The sequence below is a fragment of the Serinus canaria genome, chromosome 19, assembly GCF_022539315.1.
Source record: "Serinus canaria isolate serCan28SL12 chromosome 19, serCan2020, whole genome shotgun sequence".
NCBI lineage: Eukaryota > Metazoa > Chordata > Aves > Passeriformes > Fringillidae > Serinus > Serinus canaria.
The window spans coordinates 296,016-314,004 of record NC_066332.1 but is presented as its reverse complement, the minus strand read 5'-3'; the positions used below and the strand labels follow the sequence as shown (position 1 = coordinate 314,004).

The 17,989-nt window shown below is 53.9% G+C and overlaps 1 protein-coding gene across 15 annotated transcripts in view; it reads left to right on the top strand.

Moving 5' to 3' along the window:
• Positions 1-11,895, top strand: part of RAP1GAP2 (RAP1 GTPase activating protein 2) — a 54,114-nt gene extending 42,219 nt beyond the window's left edge. For 9 of the 15 annotated variants that reach the window (XM_050981845.1, XM_050981851.1, XM_050981854.1 and 6 more), the window contains 10 exons: positions 369-455; positions 1,225-1,359; positions 3,979-4,116; positions 4,482-4,600; positions 4,731-4,844; positions 5,310-5,427; positions 5,931-6,057; positions 7,197-7,276; positions 7,435-7,470; positions 8,204-11,895. In XM_050981845.1, the coding sequence (XP_050837802.1) occupies positions 369-455; positions 1,225-1,359; positions 3,979-4,116; positions 4,482-4,600; positions 4,731-4,844; positions 5,310-5,427; positions 5,931-6,057; positions 7,197-7,276; positions 7,435-7,443 (927 nt within the window). In that variant the 3' untranslated portion in view covers positions 7,444-7,470; positions 8,204-11,895. The remainder of the gene's footprint in view (positions 1-368; positions 456-1,224; positions 1,360-3,978; positions 4,117-4,481; positions 4,601-4,730; positions 4,845-5,309; positions 5,428-5,930; positions 6,058-7,196; positions 7,277-7,434; positions 7,471-8,203) is intronic. The other 6 variants (XM_050981846.1, XM_030232331.2, XM_050981856.1 and 3 more) reach the window with 4 other exon arrangements.
• Positions 11,896-17,989: the final 6,094 nt, after the last annotated feature.

Sequence of the window (17,989 nt, the reverse complement as noted above, 5' to 3'; positions counted from 1 at the left end):
TTCCAAACTGTGAAAATGTAGATGTGCGTGTCCAAGGTGTTTCCAAGCACACCACTTGGGGGAAACAGCACTTCTGGAACTGACCTGCACTAATTTTGGTTTCCATTGAGGCCCCTGGTGTTTATGGTAGGGTGAGTGGCCATGCACCACTGCATGGCATTACTTGAGCAAGGCGGCAGCAGCAGCTCTGGTGCTGAGGCGCTGTGTTGGTGCAGGCAAGCACCTCAAACCCACCTGGGCTTTTCCACCAATGCTTCCTCACCTGGAGGCACTGCCAGGTGCTGTGTTTTGGGTTGGTACAGCTGTGCTACCAGAGATACAGAGTCCTAAAACGGTGGGTGTTTTCTGCCTCGGTTCTGTCCCTGCAGAGCCCCGAGTTCCGGGAGTTCCTGCTGACCAAGCTCATCAATGCTGAGAACGCCTGCTGCAAGTCCGACAAGTTTGCCAAGCTGGAGGTAATGCTGGCCACGTGTCCCTGCCTGAGCAGCTCTGAGGAGTTGTCCCACTCCTCCCCAAAGCCGCCTTTCCCTGCTGAGCTGGGTCAGTGCTCACAGGCGTGAGAGCGTGGTGACCGTGGGGCAGCTCTGCCCTCGAGGAGCCTGGGCTGAGCCGTGGATGCACTGCTCCTCCCTGGGCTCGGGCTGAGCCGTGGATCCCCTGCTCCTCCCTGGGCTCGGGCTGAGCCGTGGATGCACTGCTCCTCCCTGGAGCCCGGGCTGAGCCGTGGATCCCCTGCTCCTCCCTGGGCTCGGGCTGAGCCGTGGATGCACTGCTCCTCCCTGGAGCCCGGGCTGAGCCGTGGATCCCCTGCTCCTCCCTGGGCTCGGGCTGAGCTGTGGATGCACTGCTCCTCCCTGGAGCTCGGGCTGAGCCGTGTATGCACTGCTCCTCCCTGGAGCCCGGGCTGAGCCGTGTATGCACTGCTCCTCCCTGGGCTCGGGCTGAGCCGTGGATCCCCTGCTCCTCCCTGGGCTCGGGCTGAGCCGTGGATCCCTGCTCCTCCCTGGGCTCGGGCTGAGCCGTGGATCCCCTGCTCCTCCCTGGGCTCGGGCTGAGCCGTGGATCCCCTGCTCCTCCCTGGAGCCCGGGCTGAGCCGTGGATCCCCTGCTCCTCCCTGGAGCCCGGGCTGAGCCGTGGATACCCTGCTCCTCCCTGGAGCCCGGGCTGAGCCGTGGATCCCCTGCTCCTCCCTGGGCTCGGGCTGAGCCGTGGCTCTCCCGCAGGACCGGACACGGGCTGCCCTGCTGGACAATCTCCACGACGAGCTGCACGGGCACACCCAGACCATGCTGGGGCTGGGGCCCGAGGAGGACAAGCTGGAGAATGGGGGTCATGGAGGCTTCCTGGAGTCTTTCAAGGTAAAGCCTAGCCCTTGCCAGCAGCGGGGCTAAAATGCACCTGGGGTTGGCAGAGTGCAGGTTGGGGGACAAGAGATGTCCCCCGAGGGTGGCAAGAGGAGGTGGGGGCTGCTGCCACCACTGCCTGCTCAGCCTGCCAAGTGCCCAAGCTGGTCCCAGAGGGAGCAAGCAAAAGCTGGCATGGTTGCATTGTTGGTTAGTGTCCCCATTGGGGTGACTTCTCCGGAGCTCCTGAGCACCTCTCTACCAGTGTGCTGCAGCTTTTTTTGTGTCCCCAGAGGGGTCTCAGCTCAGGCCCAGTCCCCTGCCACAGAGTGTGCCTGCAGCTGGGCTCTGCTGTGACAGGACATGTCCTGCTCGTGTTCTGGCTGCTGGCTGGCACTGCTGTGGGACAGGGATCAGGAGGGGTGCCCAGGGCAGCTGCCACAGCAAGCAGGTGGGGGTGGTAATCATTGTACTTAAAACAGAAGATAGAACGTGCTGGGTGTGGAGTGGGGAAGTGGTGCTGAGTGTGCCAGGGAGACTGGGTGAATGGGAGGGAAAGCAGGTGGTGTGGACTGGAGGAAAAGGAACGGGTAAAGTGCTGTGGAGAAACTCTGAGCAGCCACTGGCAGTAGGGACAGTGACTGGCTGGGCAGCAGGGACACCCTTCGAGATGGAGGGGCAGCACCTGAGGGTACCATTGCCAGGTGTCTGTGGCCGTGCTGCCCTGCAGCACGGAGGGGCTGGTGCTGGGTGGCTGTCACTGTCTGGGCAGGGGCCTGTCCTGGCTGTGCCTGCTGGGACAGCTCTTGCTATCTCAGGCATGGCTGTTTCTGTAGCACAGAGAAGTGAGACTGGTGAATGAGCACCTGGAGGATGAGGCTGGGGAGGAGGGGTGCACAGCTCCCCAGACCCCTCTGCAGAGGCTCAGATGTGTCCTGTTCCAGTGTGAGACGTGTAGGAAGGGCACTGCTGTGCAGTCAGTCATCATCTCAGCGTTCACGTCAGGCTCTCAACGCTGAGGTTAAGCAGTGATGTTCTGGCCCACTTTGTGTGTGTGAGGAGACACACCGTGCTCTCTTGGCATTGCAGGGAGTGCTGGGGTGGGAGGTGAGCCCCATGGTCTGTGTGGGGCACCTCGGGCCTGCGCTGCTGGGCTGCCTGCTGGCTTACATCCTGCACCACGTGCTCTGGGAGTGACGGGGAGCACACACGGTAAAGGAGGGCTGCAGGGCTCACACCTGGCCCCCACCATAAAGGAGGGCTGCAGGGCTCACACCTGGTCCCCATGGTACAGGAGGGCTGCAGGGCTCACACCTGGTCCCCACCATATCTTTTTGCCCGCTGCCTTGCACCTAGACCCAGCCTACAGACCCATCCCCTTGGCCAGGCCACCTGGGGACCAGTTCTCAGAGGTGAGCAGAGCTCAGTTCTGCTGGGCTCTGAGTGAGTGAGAGGTGCCTTTGCCTCTTCTGTGGGGACAGGAGCCACTCCTCAGGGCTGGGGTGTTGGGGAACCCCACAGAGTTCCACAGCCCTGGACAGGAGCCTGCAGAGTGTGAGTGCCTGTGGCTGCTGCTTTGCAGCAAAGGAGCTGATCACTTTTACATAAGAACAACTTCTAATTGTATGTCAGTGCTGCTGACCCAAATAAATTCAGTCTGATGGACTCTTGCTTGATGTTCATTATTGGCTGGGCAGGAGGGGCTGTTGGGGCTGTGGTTTTCAGCACTGCAGGCTCGGCGAGAGTTCAGGGCTGCAGCTTCCTCTTAGCCTGGTACAGGTCCACCTGTGGCTCCATGACCCCCAGAGCCAGCAGCAAACAGCCTGCATGCTGCAGATACAGTGCTGGCACCCTCAGGAATTTGGGCTGCCATGGCTCTGGGCTGGGATTGAGGGGCTGGAGGAGCCGTGGCTGAGGGAATAGCTGAGAGGAGAAGGTTGCTGATGTGAAGAGTGAGGGAAGGGACGTGCAGAAAGGGAGATCCACAGGAGCAGGGAGAGCCTGTGGCTGCCCTGGGGCCAGTGGTGCACTGCTCACCTCCCATCCCTTCCAGAGGTGGATAGACCAAACCAGAGGCCACATCAGGGGTTCAGGCTAAATGTATTCTCAAGCAGTCACTTGTTGAAGAACAGAAGCACTTTCATGTGGCTGTGAAGCCTCCAGCTCAGGGGCTATTTTGGGACAGGCTGGAGAAGTTCAGGAGAGGTGCAAGAAAGGCAGAAGAGGATCTGTCCTCTCTTGAGTCAGGCAGAATTGTGGAGGGTATGCACACAAACATGGCTTTTAGCTTGGCTGTGGTCCCTATTCCTGACAAGGGGTCTGGGAGAGTGGCAGGAGGCAGGGCTTGGGGCTTGTGTCTGCATCCCCTGGTCCCGGAGATGGAGTCCTTGATATCACAGAGCAATGGGGAGAAAATCTGATCCTGTGGTGGCTGTGGGGCTCCCCGAGGGCAGCCCATGCTCAGCTGCACCTGCCAGGGCTGCTGTCACGAGTTGTGCTGTTGTTGGGGTGTTCTTGCTCTCGGGGAGGCACAGACAGGTTGCTCTCCCTTGTGCCTGGGGAAGACCTGAAGCTGGGGAGGAGTTCTGGGGACGGTGCCCCACAGGTGATGACCTGCTGTCCCCTGTGCCACAGAGAGCCATCCGGGTGCGCAGCCACTCCATGGAGACCATGGTGGGCAGCCAGAAGAAGCACCATGGCAGTGGCATCCCAGGCAGCCTCAGCGGGGGCATTGCACACAACAGCGGCGAGGTGACCAAGACCACCTTTTCGGTGAGCATCTCCACGTGTCCCTCTGTCCCTTCCTCTTCCCACCCCTCCACAGCCTGACAGGTCACTGCGTTCCACTGATGCAGCTTGCCAGCTCGTCCCCTGCATGGGCAGCGAGGGTCAGGGTGAGGGGGCGGCTGGAGCTGGCTGTGGATTTGGATGCCTCATTCAAGTTGGGCTAATTTTGTGGAAGAACCAAAGATAAGCTTCCTGGGGTTTTGGCCCCAAAGTGAACTGAGATAGAAGAGAAGTTCTGGCATTGTGGGGTTTTTAGATGCACAGGCAGCGCAGTTCCTCGCAGGATGTTTAGTGTCTGAAGTTCCAGGAGAGAGCTGTGCTCTCAAACCCAGATTGTTCTCTGCTCCCAGCCCCCTGTCCCCGCTGTTGCTGCCAAGAACCAGTCCAGGAGCCCCATCAAGCGCCGCTCAGGGCTGTTCCCTCGCCTGCACACGACGTCAGAGAGCCAGGCGGAGAGCAGGACCAGGTGGTGAGTTTGTGCTGGTGCCTGTAGAGCCTCTGCCACTCTCGCAGGTTATGGTTGGTGTCAGCTAGTTCAGTTTGACCATCCTTTTTAAGTCTCTTGGTTAACTCTTGCAACCTGTCTCTTTGTGCCCTAGCGACAGTGTTTCTGGAGCCCAGAAGACACCAGATTTGGGACATTCTTCTCAAGAGATGAAATCTGAAACCTCATCCAACCCCAGCTCCCCTGAAATATGCCCCAACAAAGACAGGTGAGCCAGGAGGAGCCCATCCTCCTTCCACCACAGCTCAGCAGACGTCAAGGAATTTGTCAAACAAAACCAGATCTAAATTTTACTGTAAGTAAGTTTGATATTAAGGGAGAAAAGATTCTGGTGATTCTTGAGCCCAGCTCCCCTTTGGTCTTTACAAAGAAGAGCAAAGAGCAGCGTTTGACCGAGGCTGCCCGAATCCTCAGGACATGGAAGGCTGCTGTGCCTGTTCCTCCCTGCCAAGGCGAAGTCAGCTCCACCCAGGGTTTCCTGCTGGGCACCCACCCAATGCCTTTTCCCACGCCTTTGGAAGTGGTTATGTGCTGAGGCACCCCAAAAGGTTCATTCCTAGGGCAGCACTCTGCTCCGGGGGTGTGCAGGAGGGTCTGTCCCCCGTCACAGTCCAAGGGACGCGCTTCCCTGGTGACAGCCACGCGCCCTTCCTTCCGTTCCGCCTCTCTCTAGGCCTTTTATCAAGCTGAAAGAGAACGGGCGGTCGAACATCTCCCGTTCCTCCTCCAGCACCAGCAGCTTCAGCAGCACGGCGGGGGAGAGCGAGACCCTGGAGGAGTACGACAGCGTGGTAGGTACCAAACCCTCCCTGTGGCACACTGCCCACTCCCCGGGCTCCCTGCTGCCTCCAGACCTCTGGGCTCTGAGGGGGACAAGTGCCTGCCAGCCCCCAGGTGCCTCCTCACTGCTGGTGGAGAGGCTCAGCCCATCTCTGGCTGTGGAGAGGAGGAGGGTTGGTGTGCCTGCTGCGACCCTGCTGGGGTCTCGTGGCTGCCCCATCCCTGGAGGTGTCTAAAGCCGTGTTGGACAGGGCTGGGAGCGACCTGCTCCAGTGGAAGGTGTCGCTGCCCATGGCAGGGAGGGTCTGGTTAGATGGTCTTTGAGGTCCCTTCCAAACCAAGAACCCAAACCATTCTGTGATTCTGTGGCACCCCACTGAGCCTTGGAATGCCCTGGGCACTGCTCGCTCTACCCAGGCCAGTAGTTGCAGTGGGCACAGGTGCAGTGGGGCATTGGCAGGGTGTGGGGGAAGACCCGGCTGCAGGAAAAGCCACGTCGTGTCTCTGTGAGCAGGGGAGCCAGCCCTCCACGGCGTCACCCTTCAAGCAGGACGTGTTTGTGTACAGCGCTTCGCCCGGCAGCGAGAGCCCTGGCGCGGGGGCCACGGCCACGCCTGTCATCATGAGCAGGAGCCCCACAGGTGGGTCACAGCCAGCGGGCACAGCTCTGCCTTTCGCTCCTGCAGCCACCCAAAGGCAAAGCCCCTGGGTCCCCGTGGCGTGGGTCGGGACGGAGGAGCCCAGGGTGAAGCAGCAGCTGTGCTCGCCCTGGCAGGACAGGCACCCACGGGGTGTGGGGCAGCCCCATCCTGACAGGGCTCCTTGGAGAGATGGCCCCATGTGCTGTAGTTACTTCCATGGGGAATTGGTTTCCTTTCTCAATTAGAGTGCAGAGGTGGCTCTTGCTGTGGCTTTGTTCCCTCTGTCTCCCCTGACAGGCATGTGCAGTAGTCGTGGAAACTCTGTCTCCAGAGGCTGAGCTATGACTCACAATTACTTAATCAACAATCAGCTTCCCGTGGTCTTGGCTCCATTCCTCTCCTGCCAACCCGCTCACCAACTCCATCCATTTCAGCTGGATGATTTGCACAATGAGGTGCAGCTCAGGAGGGCCAAACAGGCAGGAAAAGCTCTGCTGGCCCATCCTGTGCTGACAGTGCAGTGAGAGGGGGGATGCCACAGTACCCCTCGCCCACACATCCCCATGGCTCTGCCTCCTTGAGCCACAGAGAGCCTGCCACAAGGCACCAGCAGCCACGTGGAGACACACTGTCAGCTGAGGAGCTGTTTTGGAAACAGCCAGGAAGCACAAATAGACCCACACAGCTCTGTGACTGGGAGTGTTGCAGGCAAAATGGGACCATGGACTGCAGGCAGGCTTTTTGTGTCTCAGCACTCCACAGGTCCTCCTCCTTACTTCATTAGTGATTTTTTGAACCCTTAAACCAGCCCCTTTTAATGCTTGAAGTGTTTATTTTGTATTTTTCCTGCCAAGAACATGAAAATCCACCCTTACATTATATGGATCAGTCATTCCTTGTAGCCTTTTCAGTGGCATTTCCAGGAGAAAGACTGTGAAATGTAATTAAGCCTCAATTTGTTCCATTGCAAACACTTAATCTACAGCTTTTGCCAAACATTCAGCCAAGGCAGACTAAATATTGGTAGCACTCCTGACAGCCTATTAAAGTGCCTAGCTGGGCGAGTGCAGCCAGTACTACAGCAAATATTTTTGTTCACAGTTTATTATTTTTGTTCTTTGTTTGTCCTCTCCCTCCAGCAGATCTAAAGAACAGAAATTCTCCAAGGTCCAACCTGAAGTTTCGCTTTGACAAGCTCAGCCATGGCAGCTCCAGCATGGTAGGTGCCAGGGCTCTCTCTGGTGGGATGTCAGCCGTGTCCCCCCTGCCTGGCATGGGGGTCTGGGCTCTGGGGCTGTGAGGGAGAAAAGGGAAGGGATTTTGTGACTTCTTGCCCCTTTGTTTGCAACCCACTCTGTGTTCTGTTCTTTCACATAGGGCCACTAGCAGGAGGAAGTCATGAACTTGTCACAGGTCAGTGTTGGTGTGTTTTGTTTTGTCAAAAAGGCTCTTTGGGGGCCAGCTGTGTTCAGCCAACCACAGCTGCTCACTCTGCTTGTTACTGCTTATGGGATCCATGCTGTGCCTTAGAACACCGTGGTGCTGCTGTAGGTGAGGGAGGGAAAGGGCAGGGAGCCATGGCAGTCTGCACCCCCCCGTGCTGTTCTTCCTTTCTGCAGCACCCTGCTCCCAGGGCAGGTGCCCCTGCCCAGCAGGTTGCATTTTTCCCTATTAATCTCTGTCAAGCACTGCTGCCCATCTTGGGTTTGCTGTGCTGTGCTCTGGGCACTGGGGGGAAAGGCAGTGCAGGCCCTTACCCATTCCAAAAATCCAAGGGGAAACGGAAGATACACGAGGTGGATTTCATGGGCAGAGGTAAAGGGAGCTCAGTGGGATTTAACTGGGTTCCTTCTGTTCCATGAAATTAAGGGTGTCATTAGGAAGATCCAAACTGAGCAGAAGAGCCCACAGAACTTGAAATGAAAGAAAGTTACATTTCTGAAAGCATGGGTCTCAAAAAGCAGCAATTTTCACCCAAACACTGGGTTTCCTTCTCCCACAACCAGGGAGTGATGGGTGGCCTGGTTTTTGGGGAAGGGCACTGCCATGGCCTCAGCTCCCTCCCTGGGACAGGTGCTTCATAGCCATCACCTCAGGGCTGGGAATATTCAAGCTCCTGACTTTTATCCTTTTCTCCTTTGCACAGAATGTTCAACAAAGGGAAATCTCTTCAGCCCCCCATGGGACCACGCAGGCCCCGGCCATGGGCAGCGAGGTGCCCTCGCCCGCCACACCAGAAAAGAGCTCTCACCTTGCTGCAGTCCTGTCCTGACTGGGACCAGCCACCTTCTCTGTCCCCCTGTGCAGCCCAAGCCCTGTGCCCCCTCTGTGTGCAGGGGGAATGGGTCCCTGCCTGTGCTGCACCCTCGTGGCCAGGCCGTGTCCCCTTCTGGGTCACCCTGTGCTTGCCCAGGGTGCTGCAGCTGGTGGGCACCGTCCATCCCCCCATCCCTGGGCTGCCTGGCAGCTCCTTTTGGGCAGAAGGTCAGCAGGAGAGACCTCCACATAGTTTAGGTCCCTCCATGCTTTATTTGCAGTTATCAGTGGGGAATCAGAGGTTTATGTTTGTTTTTTGCAGGGTGGGGGGTCAGGCCAAAGTTAGGTGTTAGTGGCTCTGGGGCAGTTTGCCCTCCACCATCATTTGCTGTTGCTCTTCTCTGGGGACAATGGGGCAAAACCTCCCTGGGGGGGTCCTGGGCAGCTCTCCCTGGAGTGGAGTCTGCAGGGTCTCTCCAGCCATCCCCCAGCTCCTATCTACACCCCAAAACTCTTGGGGCCAAGGCAGCCCCTCGCCCCAGACTTGCTCAGTTTCTTGCACAAGAGGCAGGTGAGTGACTTGGGCCAGGGAGGGGAGCTGGGGACAGCAGCCAGCTCATCCTCCTTGGCAGGTTCATCCTCCCTGCTTTGTCCCTGCCTGACACTGAGCACAGGCCTGGGAAAGGTGACCTAAAGCTGTGCTGTATTACAGCTTTAGCTTTTCTTAGTACTAGAACTGGAATCAGAGGGGATTTACCTGGTGGGGTCTGCTTTGCCCTATGGCTTGGATCACCAGGCAAGCAAATGCATAAAACTCTGGTGATTTGGGAGGCTTTAGGCTGCTCCAGCCCTTACAGAGTCTGTCCTGCTGCTTTTGAGCAAATTCTTGTTATTCTGAAAGGATTGTAGATTCTGCAAGGTAACTTTCCCAGAAATACCTCTCTCAACATGCCAAGAAATCCTTTTGCTCTTTTATGGAACTTCATGTGAAGTTTCCTGAATCCCGTCCGTAAATTTCAGATTGCTCATAGGTTTCCCTTACCCATTTTCTGGAAGATAGGCCATGATGCTGCAGAGATATTCCCCCCTGTACCCCAGCCTGTGACCTTTGGACATTATGAAATCAGGCTCTCAGTCTCAAGTGAACACAGTTCTTCAGGTTTGTGATTCCTGCTGAAAACAGGACTTTGAGTGCCAAAGCCACCTTCCCCCAGTGGGTGCTCCAAGAGGCCCAAAGTACCTGGCAGAGGTTTCAGAGGCAGGGGAGCAGCTCCTGGAGCAGCCCTGGGCAGTGCCCTGGCTGGGGCTCCCCTCTCTCTGGGGCAAGTGCTTATAGGATCCACCATCACCTGCCCTCCTCCCTGTGCTCTCCCCAGCCAGAGAGGAGCCCAGGTGAGCAGGACGTGCTGTGCTCACCCTGGTCCTGCAGGGAGGAGCTCTCCAAGCCTTACAAGCCGGTTCACACAGCTGCTGGAATTAATCCATGGGGCAAGGCTGTAGCTATGATGGAGGGGGAACCAGGTTAAAGAAGGAGAACAGTTGTGAAAAGGCAGGGAACAGTTTCACCGGCCCTGAGTGCTGTGTGAGACTAGTAAATATCAATAACTCCCATGGGGATGCTCCCTCTTGCTCCCTCCAGTTGCATTTCAGTAGGGTTTAAGCCTTGGGTTTCCTTTGGAAGAGGAGCATGCAGTGTGCTCAGCCCAGCCTGTAGCTGTAGGTGTCTCAGGATCACACACTCTGCTGTTCAGCACTTGTTTGATGATGCTTCAGTAGCACTTTCAAACCCACCCCTAATTCTCCTCTTAGAAGCTTTGGTCTGATTTCCTGAGGCTGCACAAACACTGACTGGTGCAATGACTTGCTCCCAGGGTCTGCTCTGGGTTTTTTCCCTCTGAGAAGTCACTCGGTTCTGTAGATGTTGTCATTCCGTGGGTGTTGATCTCCATGAGATCTTTCAGCAGATGATGCAGTGGCTACTGTCAGCTGGTTTGCCATTTTTGGTTGTTTTGTTGTTTTTTTTTTTTTTTTCCACTTGAAACTGTGGCTTTCCTTTTTGACCTAGATTGATTTGGGAGTTATTCGAATGGGACTAACAGGCAGAACAGTGTGAAGCCTCAGGGAGAGTTGCAGTGCTCTGGGCTTGTCTCTCTGCCAGCCCACCGGAGGGGCCGGGCTCTGGACGAGGTTTGGCTCCTGCGGGACGTTTCCGAGGCCTGGAACCCAGCGGCTGGGTGTGCCTGCCCCGCTCCGCTCCCGCCCTGGAGTGCCCCGGGGCGCCGCTGGGCTCAGCAGGGCTCCTGGCACATCCCGGGCACTTCTGCGCTTCCAGCGGCGGGCGGAGGTGTTCCTGTGTACATTTTGCAAAATGTTTTGTGCTTATAAGTGACACACATCTATACATATATAAAAGGGAGATATATATATATATGTATGTATAAAATATATATATTTATATATATAAAGGAAAGGATCCTTAACTGACACTAGAATTACTGGGCAGTGCATTTTCCTTTCTGACTCCACTGTTTCCATGCATTCAGCTTCTGCCCTCCTCAGAAGTGACATGGCACAGGGAGCAGAGGGGGCTCAGAAACGCCTTAGGGGGGTGATGAGGCAGCCCCCGCTGTGTCTCTCTTGCTGGGGTCTCTGAGCCCCTCTGCAGAGGCGTCTCTGTTGCTGCGGTGCTCCCCCTCTGCCGGGTTCGGGTCCTGCCTGCTCGTGCTGCAGCCCCTCGGCTCAGGCCAGCTCAGGTGCAGCTGCACACCTGGCGCCGCTGGCTCCGAGTCCTTGTGCCGGGACCTTTCCCCTGCGGCGGCATCGCCTCCCTCCGGGTCCGGTGCGCAGCTGCCTTGGCCGGGCTTCCCTTCAGGAAAGCACTTGGCACGCACTTGCATCTTCTTGAAACCCCACAGAGCCAAAGCACAACACGGAATTGCTTTTTCTGAGGGAAGCAAGGCGTCCTAAGCACAAACTCCGTTTCTTCCCAGAGTTTTGAGGGTCTTCAAGAACGGCAGGTGAGGGGCCTAGGGATCTCTCTGCCACCAAGGGCTGTGCCTGAGGCCGGGATCTCTTGGCTGCAGGAGGTGCTCGGTGCCGGTACCGCCCCAAGGCCGGGGCAGAGCCCGGCACCGCTGCGGGTCCCGCCTGCGCTCTCGCCGCTCCGCTGCCGCTGCAGCCCCAACTCCAGCCCCAACCCAACTCCAGCCCCAACCCAACTCCAGCTCCCAGCCCCAGCCCCAACTCCAGCCCCAGCCCCAGCATGCTTTCGTCGCCTTCAATGAATGTAGCGCTGCCGATGTCCTGCAAAGGGAATGCTGGATTTATAGCACAGAATGTGAAGAGAGTTTATAGAGTGAAAATAAATCTTGGAGAAATGTACCTGACAAAGTTTATTTTTGATGTAGAGAGGCAGTGCTTTGTAGTTTCTGGTGACCTATGTTTGTTGTAAATAGTGTATATTTAATTTATTGCTATGGTAGCAGATTGTTATGTATAAAACTAAAGGTTCACAAATGTATATTTTGTTGCTTAAATGTGTCTTTGCAAAATTCACAATAAATAACATATTTTGTGTCCATATATGTGCTCTGTGTGTCGCCATTTAGTGACAGCTTTAGAGGAGTTTTTTTGGGACCTTTCCTTTGAAAACCAGGTGTGGGCATGGAACTGGGATGAGCCGTGGCAGTGGGAGCCTGGGGGAGCTCCCGTGGAGTCAAACACCCTGGCAGTGGAAGCAGAGGAAAATGGAAGCACAGTGATGTGTAAATGGGGAAATCTCTGCTGGTGCTCCCAACTCTGGGACTGGAGCAGTGTAGGAGGAGCCAGCCACTCTTCTGCAAACACTCAGCCATTTAACCAAGAGAACTGAGATTACTGTCCCATAAAGCTCCATATAAACTGGTTCCTGTCACCAGCCAGCTCCTGTGGCAACAATTCTGTGCCAGCCGAGATCCCCTCAGGGCATCAGGCCTCTGGGCTGGCCGGGTAAGCCAACAAGGAAATTGCATTTTCTCTCTCCAGCCCCTCGGCCTCCTTTCAAATCCTTTTTTTTTTTTTTTTTTTTTTTTTTTTTTTTTTTTTTTTTGTTAAACCTTTTAGCAGGGGTTAGGGAAAAGGCTGCTGTGGGAGAATCTGAGCAGCTCAGTGTGTGGTCAGTGGGCACTCAGCCCGTCTGGTGCCACAGGCACTTCTTACATGGTGCAAACCCACTGACAGCTCCTCCCCTTCAGAGCAGGGTCAACCTTGAGAGGTTCAAAAAGTTAAACTTTAAAATTAAATAGTGTGAGACAATGTTGACAGTTAAACAAGCAGTTTAGACATATGTTTTAAAGGATTTAAAGAAATGTTTTCTAGACCTGGCAGATGGGCAAGTTAGGAATTAATGGCTGAGTATTCCAGCCAGAATTTGGAAAGTTTCCCACAGAATCTGAACTCCTAAGTTTGGTGGGAGGGAGACTCAAATACTGCAGACAACTGGAAAACAAACTCGAAAGAGGCTGCTCAGCCAGAATTGCTTCACTCACTTTTACAGTTAGAACGAACTGTGAGTGTTGTGGAAACAAGAACCAAAATTCAGGTTCCAGAGGAGTTAGTGTAGAGTCTTTCATTCACTTGGTTCCAGTTTTCCACAGCCTTCAGAGCAGCGTCCCCGAGTGATTCCACCAGCAAATGGCAGATGTGACCAGAGCCAGAGCTGGGGCCACAGTGGTGCTGCCCAGAGTGGACCTGCCTGAGGTGCAGAGGCACAGGAGGATGATTTCACTGCCTGAGCACCTTCTCTGTCTCCTAGGGACCCCCACTCTGGCACAGACTGCCTGTCCTGGCCACAGAGGAGTGATTTGATCACTCAGTGACAGGAGCATCTGCAGATGTGAAGACACTGACCCCAATTAAAAGTGGTTGGATGTTCAAAGGCTGTTCCAAATCCTTATCAGATCTGGCAGGGCAGCAAGGGGCAGCTATTAGGGAAGATGATAAGACCTTGTCTGTCTCTTTAATGGAAGTCTGGAGGTATCAGATAATCATGCTGGATAGTGCTTAGTGGAAAACCTCCTGAATGTAATTAATCAAGTAATCAAGTAATTTTCTAGGCACTGTAGGCAAGTAGAAGGACAAATGAAATCACAGAATGCTTAGGGGTAGGAGGAAGTGTAAAGATCACCTACTCCCCCCCTGATAAGGGCAGGGAGAGCCACGAGGCTCAGGTGCTCAAAGCCTTACCCAGTCTGGCCTTGAGCACTCCCAGGGATGTGGCTCTGCAGAGCTGCTGCTCTGGATCCAGCTTTGACAACGGCTCTGTGCGGCTCAAGGCACCAACTGCCAAAAGTCAGGTTTGTTCTTAGTATTTGAAATTGAAATTAGGGACAAGAAAATCCAACTTGTTTTTGGTTTTGGATTTAACACTTTTAAACTGTTGATGCAATATGAAAAAGCTGTATGTTTCCCACAGCCTGTGTGCCTGGATGCAGTGTGGTCTGCAAGGATGAGGTGTGTGTTCCATGGCACAGCCAGGACACTGCAGAGCAGTCCCAGGCTGAAAACATCTGGGAAAGACTTAGGATGACAAAGAAAAGAAAGACAACTATTCCTGATTATATACTTTAATCACAGCTCCATTAATTTATTTGACATGAGGTTTTGATATTTATAGCCAGACTTATGCTTTACTTTTTTTATATAATAGTGGATGTTTATTTCTCTCACCCATTACATCCCATCCCAGAAATTGCACAAATTTATGACAAACACAAAGTGAGGCTGATGTACTTTCTTTGTAAAATTAGAAGGTTTTGGCACCTGTGGGTGTCTCTAGCACACAACTCAGTGTGCTGTTGAGCTACTGAAAATGTAAATTCTTCAGTGTTTAATTTCAGTAGTGACTGAGTTTTTCCACGTGGGTGGGGGAAGTATTTTCCAGTTTCATTCCTCCGAGCTGCTGAGCTCAGAGGTTTCCCGTTCTGTACAGAAGGTGGCACTGGAAATACAGGAATGAAGTGTCATCATCTGCTTGCCTTTACAAACAGGCTGGTGTCTGAGTAACACCTGTCAGAACACCTGGGAACACAAGTGCTCCCTCTCTCTCGGGCAGTGAGGTCCCGCTCTGACTCCTGCCGAGGGTTAATTTACCAGGTGTCTCTCACAGTTACCGCAGAACACATTTGAAATGTCTGAGCCCCCCAGATGAACCGGGCTCTGATGGGAGTAGTCAGAACCCAAACGCTCAGGACGGCGAGAGACAGTCCTTAGCACTGAGCGCTGAGCAGCGCGATCCCTTCCAGGGAGGAGCTGCGGGTGCTGAGCCGGGCGCGCTCCTGTCCCCGGCCAGGCCACCGAGAGCCACCGAGGGCCACCGAGGGCCACCGAGAGCCACCGAGTGCCACCGAGGGCCATCTCCTCCTCCCTGCGCCCGGCCCGCCGTGCAGGCTCCTCTCAGCGCCGGAGCCGAGCCCAGCTCCCCACCAGCAGGACGAAGGGCTCTCCCAGCCGGTCTCAGCTCCGTGGGCAGCGGGGGCGATGCCAGGGGCTGGAGGGGACCCGAGCCTGGGATGTGTCAGCTCCGCCCGGGACCGCGGAGCGGCGGCAGCGCCGCGGCCGAGACAAAACCGAGCCCGCGGAGCGTCGGCTCTGGAGGTAACCTGGAAATAAATAACCGTACTCGGAGGAGCTTAAAGCTTACACGCTTGAGTAAATGGGAAAACCTTTCTTTCTTTGCAATGCTGGGGGCGCTGCAGGAGAGCTCACATTCCTATCCCACAGCAGCTTCTGCTTAGGGACCGAGCAGCTGCTGCCGGGAGTTCAGCTGCAGAAGGCATGGTTGTGTTCTCAGTGCTACTAGTGTTTCCTTTACAACTCTGCCAAATGCAACACGTTCAAAGAACGTTCGTCCCAATGAGAAGAAATGAGTTGGGCTTGCTAGAAGTCCTTCCTGTGTTACCTCACCATCTTAGGTGACCTTTGCTGCTGGGATACAGAGGGAAGGTTCCTGAATAGCTGTGAACTTTATAGTGCCAAACACAGGTCTGGCCAAGGCTCAGAAACTGGCTGCACATCTGGCAGCTCTCTTACAGCCATGGTCATAAATTTCTGTGCTGTTTCTGGCTCTATTTCTTGTGTCCAGTAGCAGAGGAAAGGTTGGAAAGGCAAACTAATAGATGTGTCTCTGTGCATGCCTGGCACTGAGACCTGCAAGAGAAATTGAGTGGCTCTGTGAAGCTCTGCAAGACCTCACTCCACCCATCAATCCATCTCCCTTGGATCCTTCCCCCTTCCAAATCCCATCAAGCTCTTCCTGGGAGGGGCCCCCACATCTCCTGACTGCTACAGGAGCTTCTTCCTGTATCCTCAAGGCAGTTCCCCTCTGTTACCTGAGGTCAGAAGCTGGCTGCAATTTGGAGTGTAGAAATGGCCACTTTGGCCACTCTAATCATGCCACCAATGGTCTGACAGGGACTGTGATGCTTTGCTTTACTCTGGTGCTTTGTCTGAATTTTGTGTGCAGAAGCAGGGACTGGGCTGTCTGCTGTGCTCTGTTATCTCTTTGCTTTCCTTGAAGCCTTCCTAGTAGAATTATTTGTTAAACAAATTGAATGTGTTGGGAATAACACACAATAGTTCATAATTCTCTGTCATGTACCCCATGTCTCCAGTGGGGATTTCTGCTGTATCACCAGCACAGTTCTGGGCTGAAGACAGCACTCTGGGAGGTGCTGCTGCTGCTGAAGACATGACCATATTCTTTGGCAAGCAGAATTAATTTGTTGGGTTTTGTTTGCATGGATTTTACCAGAGTAAAATCCCGCTTATTTTCCATTTCAGTGGCATGAAAAGTGTATTGATTTTTCTTCACTTCTGATTGTTCACATTACTGGATTGCTTTTAAATAGTTGACAGAGATCATTCATTTTCCAGCACTAACATATTTTACAGCCTGTTCCCTGTTTTATTTGTGTGTGCTTTGGGGGAGTTCCACAGTTACACGTCATACTGATCACGTTCTGCAAACGGCAGCCCTGGCAGGAGGGAGAAAACTCTTCCCCCGTGGGGTTTTTGCTCCTCCTGCCTTCTCCCTAGCAGCTTCAGCACCTGTGTTTCACCTCCCCGACTTAGAAAGTGGAGCTGAGGCTCAAAAGCCCTCTAGGCCAAAGAAATAACAAGGCCACAGAAAAATCAGTGGTGTTGTGAGAGGTGTTGTTTGCTGGGAGGGCATTAAGAGCTGTCCTGGTGTTTGTGGGGGGGGATGAGCTCACCAGGGGAGGGGCAGCGTCCTTCAACCCACACACAAAGAAACGAGGGAACCTCTGGGCCTTTCTTCCCTGCAGAACCCACGGGGCTTTGGAATGCTGCCCCAGCCCAGCACCCCTCTCTCCCTTCCCCTGGGCTGTGTCACCTCTCCAGGCTGAGCCCTTTGGGAGCAAGAACTGCCTGTCCCTGTTTGCTAGCACAGTACCTAAAGCAATGGGGTCCTGATTTCACTGAGGCCTCAGGCAACAGGGAGACAGTGCTAATAATGAGAATTAATTATTCATTTATCACTTCACTCTCAGTAAATAATCTCCAATAATCATACAATTTGTATAATTTGCTGCTTCAGTGAATACTTTGATACTAAACAGAGCTGGTCGAATAAAATCACAGAAGTGAAAACCCCATGTAAAAGAAGTGAGAAAATGGTCAAGACTAAAAAAAACTAAGAAATATTTGTGCATAATCATTTGCCCAGATCTAGTCGTGTCCTGGATAAACATATGGAAGGCAGATAGAGACATAGATTGCTCAATCTCTTCCCCAGCTCTTAGAGTCAGAGATCACAGTATGACCCCAAACAGAAGCCTACGTTCTGTGTCCAGAGGATGGTCCAGGAGATAATTCTGCTTTCTCTAACCTCCTTCTGGGGGTGAAGGAAGTGCAATAAGGGAAAGTTACTTGGCACTGAAGCAAGGCCTAAATGACTGGGGCATCCAAAGTGCAGGTCTGGCCTGGGAAGTCAGGGGAAGCTGCCTCCAGTGCTGCTCGGGGTGAGTTTGCACAGTTTGTGATGGTTCAATGACTTTGATTTTCCCATTTGCTCTTGCCTTTTCCCTTCCCATGGCTACTGAGTGCTTGGCCCATAGGGCTGTGCTCGTCCCCACCAGGGGCATTTATTGCAAAGCTGTTTGTGACAAAGGCAGATTCCAGCAGCCAGGAGCTGTGGTGTTGCTTTGGGAAACTGCTGAAGCATTGTCTGTTCCCACATGGAAATCTCTTTCAGAAGCAGATTGCTCTGCTGTATTTCAGACTGTGGTGCCTGCTCACATTATCCCTCGCTGACGTACAGTGATGATGCAAATGTTGGATCTCACAATGCTGAGAGAATTAACGCTTTGGAAGTGTTTACCTCCCTCATTATTGATGTTCTGTCAGTAGCAGTGTGCTCATATTCTCTGCAGAGAAACTAAAGGCACTGATAAAAATCACTGAGCTTCTCATCTAAATCTCCAGGTAAGAAATGGCATTTCTGTATGTGAACAGCACTGTTTGGTGACACAAACCCTTACCTGTTCTCCCTTTGAGTTACAGGATACTTGTTCAGTTTTTCTTTTTTTTTCTGGACAATTTTCTGAATCATCACTTGGCAGATTTTATTTACTCGTGCTTTCCTCTCTTACATCGATTTCCACAGAAGTGTTAAAGCATT